Source organism: Pleurodeles waltl, chromosome 10 (assembly GCF_031143425.1).
Source record: "Pleurodeles waltl isolate 20211129_DDA chromosome 10, aPleWal1.hap1.20221129, whole genome shotgun sequence".
Taxonomy (NCBI): domain Eukaryota; kingdom Metazoa; phylum Chordata; class Amphibia; order Caudata; family Salamandridae; genus Pleurodeles; species Pleurodeles waltl.
Window position 1 is genome coordinate 266322786 of NC_090449.1, and position 12327 is coordinate 266335112.

Genomic DNA, 12327 nt, shown 5'->3' on the forward strand with positions numbered 1-12327 from the left:
AGGGCCGCAATCAAACTGGTGGTTAGCACTGTAAGGCCCCAAATGATTAGTGCCAGAATAAGTTATCCAATTTCTAGATTTATAATGTCTTTTAAGAATATATTAAGTGTGCTATGTAAATTATTGTTATAAATCATGTTTATGATAATGTAGGGTAAATTGGGTGCACTTTGGCACACGTCAAACCAAAGATGCCAAGTGTAGTTTTTTTATTGAGACGTTTTATCTAATGTGATTTTTACAGGGTTATGATGGATTGGTATTTATTGTGTGTAATTGTTATGGCCGGATAGGCTGACAACAATTAAAATGGAAACATATGATTAACATTGTTTTTGTTCATCAAATGCAGTCATGAAAAGGGGAAAGGCCTGTGGCCGAGTTCAAAATACATGTTGACTGCCAAACATGAAAAATAATATTTTTGGTAATCACAATAAAGCGTTTCAAACAAGAAAACTGCACAAGGTCCTCATATTTTATACACTTGGATTATTTCTGGCCATTGGATGATTAATCACTGGGATCGAGGGCCCTACCCAGGTATCAATAGGGATTCTTACATACACCATCAATTCTATTTCCTTAACTTGGTCAAATAAATGAGAGCGCGAGGCTCTGGGAACCTTCATCTCTTTTTCAACTGGCAATGAGCCTTCTCTTATTCCTCAAGTTAGTTTCATTGCCAGCATGTATAGATGTTGGCAGATCAAATCAGAGCCTATATACTAACACCTTCTATGACAGGAGAAGGTGAAGGGTTTCGCACCTGGCTACTACTCCCAGTTTCTCCGTCAGAACCACTATCTCATCCAACGGTCTTTTGTCTCCTCCCCTCTCTCCTCCCAGGCCCTGCCTCCCCGACTGGCTCCTCCCGCGGGCTCCTCGATCTCCTCCTCCTCGTCGCTCCTTGCTAGCTCCTCCCTTCCTGCCTCCTTGGCGCTGCGATGATGCCCATGCGGATGTGACATTTCACTGAACCGCCATTTTGAGAGCCTGGCGTCTGCAGCTAGAGGGAGCAGCGGGATCAGTGCCGGGCAGGAGGCGCACTTACCCTGAACTAAGCATTGGGGCCTAGCAGAGAGCGGCCGAGCCGGCTACGGTGGCAGACATGCGCCAGGCCCCCCCCGCGCCGCGGCCTCGAGCCCTGGGCCGCTGACGGTTGGTGGTGCCCCGCGCTACCCGTCCCTCACCTTCTGCAGGCGAGTCTTGCCCACCAGGTAGCCGCGCAGGGGAAGCGGCCGAGCGCCTCGCCGGCCCCCACCCTCGGCGCCGAAATTGGGCGAATAGCGAGCAAATACGTGCGCGTGTCCCTGCCGCCGGCCGCCACAACACCCGCCCTGCCCCCGCCACCGGCCCAGCCAGCAGGCAAGCCCGAGGCTGCGCTCCAGGCCGCGCTGCCCAGGCCGCTGTCCAGCCCGCTCAGCCAGCCCGGGGCGCCGCGAGCAGCGCAGGTCGGGGAGGCCGGAGACATGAACCACCACCAGCCACAGCCGCCACAGCACCCCGGGGAACAGCAGCTCAGTGAACCCGAGGACATGGAGATGGAAGGTGAGCTTCTTACAAACACAGCACCGTTTTGACATCCAGCGACTCTCATGGGCCTCTACTATTTCTTAATAATACAGGCCTCTCTCACATCCTACAAATGCTTTCTTTTTCAGTAGCCCTTCCTCACCAAGTTAGATTTACCTCGTCCAAACGAGGATGCCTTGCACTCTACAGAGCATCCAGTGCATTGGTTTTCAGATTTCATGTTATCAGTTTTACTTTCTATTGACTAAAACTACATCGCAGAAACATAGACAATCTCTGTGACAGGTCTGCTTCCTCGTGGTACAAGTCTTCGTGTTGCCCAATAAAATACTTCCGCGGCACTTGCCATAAACCTGCACTCCCCTATGCCCTCGTTTCAGTAGATGCCTACGCAATAAAATACGAGCAGTTTATACAACTCAACTTCTACCTTTCTTACACCGGCAGTTCCAAACTTACAGCAGTTGCAAGATCATTCTCTCCGCATCAGCACAGTTAGCGACATGCCCCAAGTCAGACGAGTCACGAATCTTGGACGCCTGTTCAGGTCTGCAGTTCCCTAACTACACCTCTGCCATTGAAGTCTGGTTTCTAGGCGTTCATGCAACTGGAGCGAACAGGAATAGCATTAATAACATTTTGAGAATTTATAAGCCTGGTTCTCTAGTTTGAAAAATGTTATATTTTGGTTCTTTGGGTGTACTTGCACACCCCAGGAGTTATACTTATTAGATGTTTTGTAAAGTGCTATGCGTTTTCTTTTTGTTACTGAGTCGACATATTGAACAGACATGTATAATACAAACTTAATTTGCTACTCTTACTAAGCGGTCTCTCGCCATCCTGGTCAGTAAGTTAAGTAGCCTGTTGATGAGTGGTCCTGTCAGAGCGGTTTGTCATTGGGCCTTTCTTCATATGACTTTGACCTGCAAGGCCTTCTTTCCTTTTTCATTTACTACAAATGCCTCGGGACAGCCCCTCCAGTCTTTACGTTTCTTTGACAACCCACTGCTTAGCTTGCTGTTTCTGAAACTGACGATTTTGCAGATAGGCCTGCAAGCCACGCCGTTGAATGTAGAACGTATCAGGCTCATGTTCTTTTCCAAAGCTTGAACATTTTCCTATGTATGTATTTTTTCCTGTGGGTTTGAGCTTGCTATGCAAGACCGGACAATTCCACTAATTTGTACTTAATCTTGTCCGTTTGAATGAGGACTTTCGTATTGAGTGAGCCCTGATGCGCCGTCTGGCCTTGATTTGGTTTTCTCTTTCGTAAATATTCTGCACACAGCTGTCAAGCCAGTTGCCACAGACCTGACGCGCATGGCCTCCATGTGTACCCTCTGCACTAATCTCCAAGCGAAACCCTGATCTGCTATTGAGCCATACCTAGTGTACCTGAAAGATCCCCATGACCCTTCTTAATTCAAGTTGACCCGCCCCCACTTGATTATCTTTATCGCCTCGTTGATATCGGACAAGCTTTGCCAAGTCTAAAGGATCTCCATTACTAAGAGATTGCTGACGGTTTGACTGTCCTTATCTACATTCTTTCCTTATCTTGTTCCTGCCATGGTAGAAAAGAACTATCTCAATTAGTCATTTGATAGCAATCCAAATCTGTCCTGTATGAAGTTTGAACACCCGTTGATCTTTAACTCGAATTCTTCTCAGCCCACTTCTTCGTTATGGTTTTGGTCAAGCTGTGCCACTTCAGAATCTCAATTGTCATGTTATTGTCCGCTAAGTCCTGAAAATGCACTCCCTCCCCCCCCCATTGGTTCCTCTACCAGAACAGTTTATCATCTGCTCTTGTATGCACCCTTTCGTAGTTCCAGCCCGCTCTTCCATTCTGTTGCGAGTGCCTGAATATAAGTTCTTTTTCGTAACCAGTGATGGACACAAAGGTGTTTACACCCCCTGCGCCGCCCACAACCGATATTTTGTGTTCTTCCTGCAAATAGCGAAGGTTCACGCTTATTATTTTGTGTAATGTCTATAATGCTCCAAATCAATAAATATCGAAATAACATGGTAAAGCATGCAGTGCACTATTCTTTCTGTTGTATGAAATTGTGACTGTTATTTGTTTTGTTGCACCACTGCACCATTCTGTACTAAAGCACTTTGCGTACAACTACAGTTACGTATGCAGGATATGTTTACAAACGCAGCAAACCGAGATAATTGAGTGGGGAGGATTTTGGAGTAAGCATGATAAGAAGGGAAAATGTTTGAGGAGTTAAAGTAATGTAGTTTAATGAACAGATGAAATTGGGAAGACTCCCGATTAGAGGTAATTAGTTAAAGGAAATATGAGGGGCTATGCCTGCTTTAAATAGCGGCCATATGTTTCATTTAAATTGAGGGCCAAAGAGCCCCTGGAGATGGGTTGATGAGCATGTGTCCAGGGTGCTGATTAGAGAGATGACAGTTCTGGGTTGTCATTCACCCAAGTGTCTTATAAAGTAGTGGGTATGAAATATTTTAAGAAAGGTAGGTAGGATGTGGTGGCCGTTCTTAATTCAGTTTAGTATTTCACGTGGCAGGTGCAAATCTGCAAAGTTTTTATTTTGGCTTGTGCTGTTCTGAATTTCGGGGATTTGAGAAAGGAAACAAATGCTGCAGGACATTATTGAGCGAACTGAAATGTTCAGTAGTAACTGGCTGCATGATGGATGAGCTTTGTAAGAGATCCAGCAAATTTGGATTTGTATCTGCACATTTAGTCGGAGACCGGCGTAAAATATAAATGGCTGAATTCAGTTTTGTGATTTGGTCCGGGTCAACCCTTGTACTGATTTGCTGCATCAAAGTAAGAAATCTGTCTTCCGGGGGATTCATTTCAAGTAGTTATGATGTTGCCGAAGCAAATAAACTTTCTATGCCTCTGAAGAGTGGCAATGTGACTTAGTGAGGAGTGTTTCAAATAGTGATGTGTATCTTCTTTGTATTTGTTTAGGAATTACGTTTTCATTTAGGAGGCCTAAAAGGTTATACTTTCAGGTTGAAAAGAGCGGGGGATAAGATGTAGCCTTGTGGCAAACCACAATTGACCTGTTAGTTGGCTTCATTTAAAGTTTCCTAGCTTAACTAGATGCAAGTGTTGAGCGAGGAAGGATCTGTCAACTGAGAATCGAGACTTTAATACCTGTTTTGCGTTAAAGCGTTTTTTTTAAAGAGAATGTTCTGGTAGACTGAGGTGAACGTCACAGATAAACTCAGTAGACCTGGGAGGCATGCATCTCCCTCAGGAATGCTGTGAAATTTGTATTCATTTTCTTGGCTGTTTTTGTGTTTTTTAACCAGTCCATTTACTTGAATAAAATTAAGTGCATGGCAAAAGACAAGTTTTTTTTTTTTTGTTTGTTTTTGTTGTGATAATGTGTTTTGTGCTTGATTTGGACCCAGTGACATAAGTGAACGAAGGTTAAAACATTAAGGGGGTGATTCTAACTTCGGCGGAGGCCGCCCGCCGAAGTTCCCCCACCAAAATACCGCTCCGCGGTCGAAAGACCGCTGAGGGTATTTTGGGCTTTGCCCTGGGCTGGCGGGCGGCCGCCAAAAGGCCGCCCGCCAGCCCAGGGCAAATCAACCTTCCCACTAAGATGCCGACTCAGAATTGAGCCGGCGGAGTGGGAAGGTGCGACGGGTGCAGTTGCACCCGTCGCGTATTTCAGTGTCTGCTAGGCAGACACTGAAATACTTTGTGGGGCCCTCTTACGGGGGCCCATGCCATTGGCATGGGCACGGCAGGGGCCCCCAGGGGCCCCGCAGCACCCCCTACCGCCATCCTGTTCCTGGCGGGCGAACGGCCAGGAACAGGATGGCGGTAGGGGGTGTCAGAATCCCCCATGGCGGCGCAGCAAGCTGCGCCGCCATGGGGGATTCTAAGGGCAGCGGTAAACCGGCGGGAGACCGCCGGTTTACCCTTTCTGACCGCGGCCAAGCCGCTGCGGTCAGAATGCCCTGCGGGGCACCGCCGGTCTGTCGGCGGTGCTCCCGCCGACCCTGGCCCCGGCGGTCTGAGACCGCCGGGGTTAGAATGAGGGCCTAAGTCTGTATGTGCAATGACAACAGTTAACAGCTGTTGATATGATGGAATACCCAGGGTGCCGGACTGGTGGGATGATGTACAGGAGACATTCTATGGTACATTCTGTTCTAAATTGCCTTCCGCATGCCACTTTGTGTCTGTTTTGTTGACTTGGCATGCCATTTACATGTTCATCTCGTTGGAATCTGACCATGTCATCCTTCATATTTTTGTTTTTTAGCGAGACTTAAAACTCCCAGTTGATGATTCAAATTTTTAAACCATAAGCATTTCCTACCCTTCCATTTTTCTTACATCACATTATTTACACTAGCCTATAGCACCCCATTACTGACAGTTTTGTATCGAAGGCCCCTAATGAGAAACCCAATAATCACAGGTGTGTGACATTTTATAAAATATCTACACATCTATGAGGTGGAGAAGCTCATAGATCTTCTTGTCTTGAAAAAGAAAAAAAAACTACTTTTGAATGCCATACTGTGAGGTGAACAATTATGTCTGTGTTTACATTATATAAGAGCTCATACGAAATACTCACTGAATATGCCAGGATTCATATTAAAGCAGGGTTTGGATTCTAGCAATACCTTGTTGTTTTCACCTTTCTGCGAATCTACATACTGAGGCAGGAATCACCTGGTTGGAAATCTCTTATGAATCTGTGCACTCAAACAAGTGTTTAAGGGTTTTCACCAATGCTTTCATAGTTTTTTTCCCACTCTGGGAAAGGTTGAAAATTTACTCCTGACAAGAGCTGAAACAAAACTTTTTCCAGTGTGGGGGAAAAAAGTGGTTGTAGGGAAAGTGAATTTGCAAATGCTCAGCAGATTTTCCATGTAAGGCCACTTGCGGATATTGTGGAAAGCTGTGGCCTTGCACTTTTTTCCATATGCTGACGTTATCAAAATTATCTCCTTGTCACAGCAGGAGAACCAGAGTGCCAACGCTTTGAATACCTGCCTTATGATGATGTCGTCATGGATGGGTGCTAACTCCCTCAAGTTTAATGCGGATAAGACTGAGGTTCTGGTGGTGGGCAGTCAACTTCACCTGTGGGATTACCAGCTGTGGCCTGAGGCTCTTGGTGATTTTCCAACTCCAGTACCTGTTGTCAAGAATCTTGGTTTTTGGCTTGAGGATAAGCTCTCAATAACCCATCAGAATGCCAAGGTTGTGTACATCTGTTTTGGAATAGTAAGATGTCCAAGGAAAATCATTGGATGTCGTCCTGCCTCAGACTAAAGAAGTGATTCAGGCCTTGATTATTTCCTGGCTAGGCTATGGCAATATTCTTTACCTAGGCGTCCCTAAGGTCTCCATCAAGTGGTTCAGATAGTGCAAAATGTAGCCACAAGACCTTTATTGCAACTCTCTAAATTCTAACCTACGGCCAGACTTCATGATCTTCACTGGCTATCAGTTGAGTGTCGAGTTCAATTTAAACCTCTATGGTATATGCATAAATCTATGTTAAGCACTGGTCCCCTTCTATCTCAGATATTTGATTCCACCCTACTAGCAAATTTGTTCTCTGCATTCTAGTAATTCCGATCTTACCAAAATTCCTAGAGTGAAGAGATTTCTTTAAGGGGGTTTGGGCTTTCTCTTTCTTGAGCCCTAAGCTGTGGAACCCCTCATCTGAGATCTTGCTGCTCTTTCTCTTCCGGAAACTTTTAAAAACTTGGTTGTTGTGATTCTGTGTTTACCTCTAGCTTAATTTGTGGTACCTTGAGGAGCATCGTGCTGGCAAACCCTTTTTGGGTAGCCATGAGTTTTATAAATCTGTAATAGTAATTTTCACTTGAGGCACTTCAGATTTTTTTTCTTTTCTAGAAGTACTTTTTTTTTTAGTTTTGTTTTAATGTGTTTATTACGTGACATTGAAGATAACTGCAACAAACATTTCAGCACCAGTTTCTATGTTGCTACATGTAGCTTAGAAGTGCATATTATGGAGCTGTGCTCACCCAGTAATTCACTGACTGTAATGTCTCTGCGATCGTTTGAATAGTGGTAATAAACGCTGCTTAAACAGGTAATCAATCATAACGGAAACAACATGCAAATGGAGCTGCATATATTGTGGGGTGTTCTGAACATAGGGAGTAGAAGTACAGTTCCCAAGCACACTAGGGTAAATCCGCTCTAGTGCAAGGGCATATACCATGAGTACAGTGTGACTTGCTTTAAGAATTAATTCCCTAATTAAGTCTTTTGTTTACCAAGACATTTCACTTCTAATAAAATTAAAAATAACTTCATGTTGGTTAACTTCACAGTGAGTGAGTGACGGCATTCTGCTGTTTCACAAAGGGCACATCGGCACACAAAGTAGCTTCCTTCAGTGCCAGGGACTACTAAGGTACTGCAGTTCACACAGTTTTACAAGAACCACGTCAAAACCGGAAAACACATTGACAAAAATAAAAATCTGACAACCAACCCCACATTGTTGGCTTTGCCTGTGGTTTGTTCATTTTTGTTTCCCATAATCTTGCCGAAACGGTTTCCATTTTTTTTTTTTTTTTTAAATGCCACCATGTATCAAAAACAATTTTAATAATGACACTTCAAGTGAATGGTAACTAAAGTTACTCAGTAATTTATAAAAGCATTTTTTTCCCAGTTGTATGTTGCTTTTGTGTACGTTGTAATTTGAAAGGAAAGAAATATCAGTCTGGCTTCCAAGCTTCTACAAGTATTTATATTTACACAGAGCATTCTGGGAGCACTATAAGTAGCATCATAATGTTAAAACTTGCAAATATTCCTGCACATCTTTAGCCTGGATCCACTGTGGATGCATGCAGAACCCACACCACTTCCTTAGAGCTCTAACCCTAATAAAAGCTTTGCTTTTAATGATCCAGGAATGCACATTCTAATAGGATAGACGTATGATTACAAATCTTACCTTCTGCAGATAAGGCTTTCACACAGATCCATAATCTGGCACTGTAAATTGATAGTTAAAGGACTTGTGCTGCATGGGAGTGGGCCTACTTGTCCTAAGGATAAAATAAACAAGAAAACATTATTCCCTTTATTACAAACGTGTCCTGCACTTCTGGCTTCAAGAATTCTCACAGCCCTGAACCATAGGTAATACATTTGTTGGTTTCTGCCAGCCCTCTACCCCAAATGTTGATGCCCTGATTCCAAACTCTAATCTCTGCGTTGGTGGTTCTGGATTCCCAATTTATGTTGAGACCATAACCTTTCTCTTTGACCCTATTTTCTTGTTTTTGTCATTTGTGCTCTGTTTTGAGAATCATGCCTTTCAGGATATTAATCATTCAGGCCCTTGCTTATGTTCTTCAGGTGCACTGGCTTTCAGTATCCTGCTTCTTCTCTTTAATATTTAGCTAAGGAGTGAATCCTGTACTGTATAGTCAAATGTGGTATGCTGACCACATAATCACAGAAATCAGCGGACGCAGGTAAGTGGTGTGACTCTTGCTTTACAAATTCTTGCGAAAAGTCTGTTTTAGCATATCTTTGACCTTTTAAGTATTAAGTAGATTTTGTGTAGGTCCCTTCTCCACTAAAGAAACAGAAGAATTGTAGCTAAATGAATAACCGGCTACCCAGTTCTTTGTACTTGGCTGATGGAGAGTGCGTTTATAGAATGGCATAGGGAGGGAAGATCCTTGGTGTTCCCTGATTCGGTTGGGGCTCCAAAATATTGCAACAAACTTGTAGCTGCGCTTAAACACGGAGAAAAGAGAATTAGTGTATGAGATAATGTTGCATTATTATAGATTAGCCATGTTATTGCAGGAATAGAATTGATGAGAACCTTCTTTTTGGCCTTATTTGGGTGGAATGGGGCGGGGGTTGGGTTGCAGTGGGACTTTCCTTGAATTTTGGGCTGACTTGTGATGCGAGGATCATGCCTGCTTCTTAAGGGCGGAGCTCCTAACTAAGTGTTCATAGTTCCTTTTCTGGTGACTGGCCTAAACTAGGTTTTTATGTGATAAATGCTTTTGCCTCTGCGCTACATACTCATTAACCACTGTGCTTCTGCTTTCAGCAATTGCGTTTTGAAATCTGAGGCTTCTCCTCGATAATTAAGTTAGTTTACGTTTATGCTTTTCCTCCCCAGTTACTGCTACTTTCCATTCATGCCTTTGCTTTCAAACCCTCCGGTTGCTTTCTATGTAGCACCTTTTTTTGGATATATTTCTTCTCTTTACAGATCAGCTGTGTTGCTGCTTCTCTTAAGCATCAGCTTCTTTATTTTCCCACTTGTGCTTTGTGACCGGTGCCCTTTGCAGCTTTTCATCGTTGCCCTTTATGCCTGAGCATGCCAGCTCCTCCTTTGGGATTTGCACCGTCGCTTCCAAAGTTATCTATCTTGAGGTGGTTCTTCAGACACTGGAGACTGAAGGTCATGTTAAGGTAGATAATTCATTTGGGGCAAGAACTGAGCAGGGGACTTAAAACAGGGATTTTAATTATTTCTGCTCAAATGGCCCACTACCTTCTTGAGTATACTAGTCCATACTTTATAGGGTGAAAACAAAATAGTCTGGATGTACTGCTGTTACATGGCAGAAGATGTCCCACTGTCCGGTTATTCTCTGTCGGACTTCCTCTCTCCACACTTTCATTGAGATAAATTTTTGCTACCCCACATGTTCCAATTCCAAATAGTGTTTTGCTTCAAGAAAGGACACAGCGGGATTCTGGAATCTGGTAATGATATTCCTCTTTAGTGGAATGAGGCAGTGATTTCTTTAATTTTGAAACCGGATAAAAATCCAGCGAAATGTGCTTCTTACAGGCCTATATCATTGCTGAACAGCGATTATAAATTACTAGCTAAGATTCTAGCGGATAGGTTGAGTAAGATAGCTAATAATTTAGTGCACCCGGATCAAAAAGGCTTTTCTAAAGGCAGATACCTGCATGAATTAACTTTTGAATTGATCGGGGCAATAGATATGGCTACAACGTATTGGGCGCCATTGGCAATTATTATCTTAGATGCAATGAAAGCCTTCGACCAAGTAAATTGGAACTTTTTGAAATCGATCTTTAGCCGGGCCAACTTAGGATCCAAGTTTTGTGGGGTTATTGACCAGATCTATACATCACCACGTGCTAAGATTTTGGTGAATGGGAAACTTACGGACCACATTACAATTTCAAGAGGTACTAGGCAGGGTTGCCCCCTGTCGCCTGTATTGTTTAATTTGTATATTGAACCGTTTGCTAGAAAAAAATAGAGAAAATCCCCTTATCTCGCCCTTTTGTTGTAATGGTTGGGAAAAGAAAATCTCTTTATATGCAGACGATTTACTGATATATATACTAATAACCTGCCTTTAGCTTTTAAGACAGTTAAAGATCTGGCCGAACAATTTGGAAGGATATCAGGGTATCGGATTAATGTGGGGAAAACAGAAACTATGCAGTGGAATATGGAAGTAGGGTCAATATCAAATAAGCAGGAAATGCGGTACCTGGGTATTTTAGTGACCCAAAATCTGAAGGATCTAGTGGAAAGGAATGCACAGAAGTTATTAGTTGAATGTAAAGCCATGCTACAAAAATGGGCATATCTCCCTCTGACGATTCTTAGGAGGATACATTTTATTAAGATGTTTATTCTGCCCAAATGGAATTTTGTGTTTGCAGCTATACCTTTGGCAATGCATAAGGGATACCTGGATAAAATGCAGCAGGCGATAAGTAGTTTTATTTGGAATTCAAAGGCGCCGAGGATATCGTGGAAAAAATTATGTAGAAGAAGGGAAAAGGGAGGACTGGCTTTACCTGATTTGGCATATTATGCGTGGACTTTCTTGTTTAAGAACTCAAGGATGTTGTTTCTGTGCCCAAACGGTTCAGCAGTGGGCAGAATGTATAAGGCAATGGTTTAATCTGTGAAAGGGGCCTCAAGGTCTTTTTTTTAATTTTTTTTATTCAAATTCGGGGACCCTATATTTTTCAAAAAAGTTAAATTGAAAGTGTTGCAAGGATTGGCAAGGAGTTGGTATCAGTTGAGACGACGTCTGGGTGCACATTATTACAGCTATCAGGCCCCTATCTGGGATTCCCCGGGCACCCCAGAATGCTGTAAAGATATCTTAGCATTACCACTCAAAAGGGCAGGTGTGGAAAGGTGGGGTGAGCTCTCGCGAGAGGGTACTTTACTTCTATGGGATGAACTGGTAAGGATAACGAATGGATCTCTGTCCAGGTTAAAATACTTACAGATAAGAGAGTAGGAAAAAGAAATTAAGGGGGGATTGGGAGTGGTAAATGCTTTGGAGGATTCTTTTTTAGATCTGGCGGGCTCGGCACCTGTGAAGAGGTTGGCGGTTTGGTATTGGGAAATATTATTCTCTTGATGAGAATTTGGTCCTACCAAACAATTTATGGGGCAAGGCGGTGTCAGGCGACAAGATTAGGTTATGGTGGAAGAAGTCGTTTGTGACTCTTCATGAAGTAGTGAAGCCTGCCCCATTAAGGAAAAACCATCTTTATGCTCTACACAGAGCGTATATATCACTGGCAAAACTTGCCAAATTTAAGAAGGGGGAAGTGACTAAATGTCTGAAATGTGGCGGGCCAGGAGCAACGGACATACATATGTTTTGGGATTGCCCTGCTTACCAGGACGTTTTGGGAGGAGGTTTTTGGGGCAATATCATCTATGCTAGGCTGGAAAATCAATGTATCACTCCCACTGATTATATTTGGGCAGTTACAGGAAGAGGGTA

At 43.4% G+C, this 12327-nt stretch overlaps 1 protein-coding gene across 2 annotated transcripts in view; it reads left to right on the plus strand.

The window, feature by feature from the left end:
• The first annotated feature begins 964 nt into the window (after window positions 1–964).
• USP7 (ubiquitin specific peptidase 7) overlaps window positions 965–12327 on the plus strand; it is a 1253379-nt gene continuing 1242016 nt past the window's right edge. For both annotated transcript variants that reach the window (XM_069210408.1, XM_069210409.1), the window contains exon 1: window positions 965–1551. In XM_069210408.1, coding sequence (XP_069066509.1) covers window positions 1473–1551 — 79 coding nt within the window. In that variant the 5' untranslated portion in view covers window positions 965–1472. The remainder of the gene's footprint in view (window positions 1552–12327) is intronic.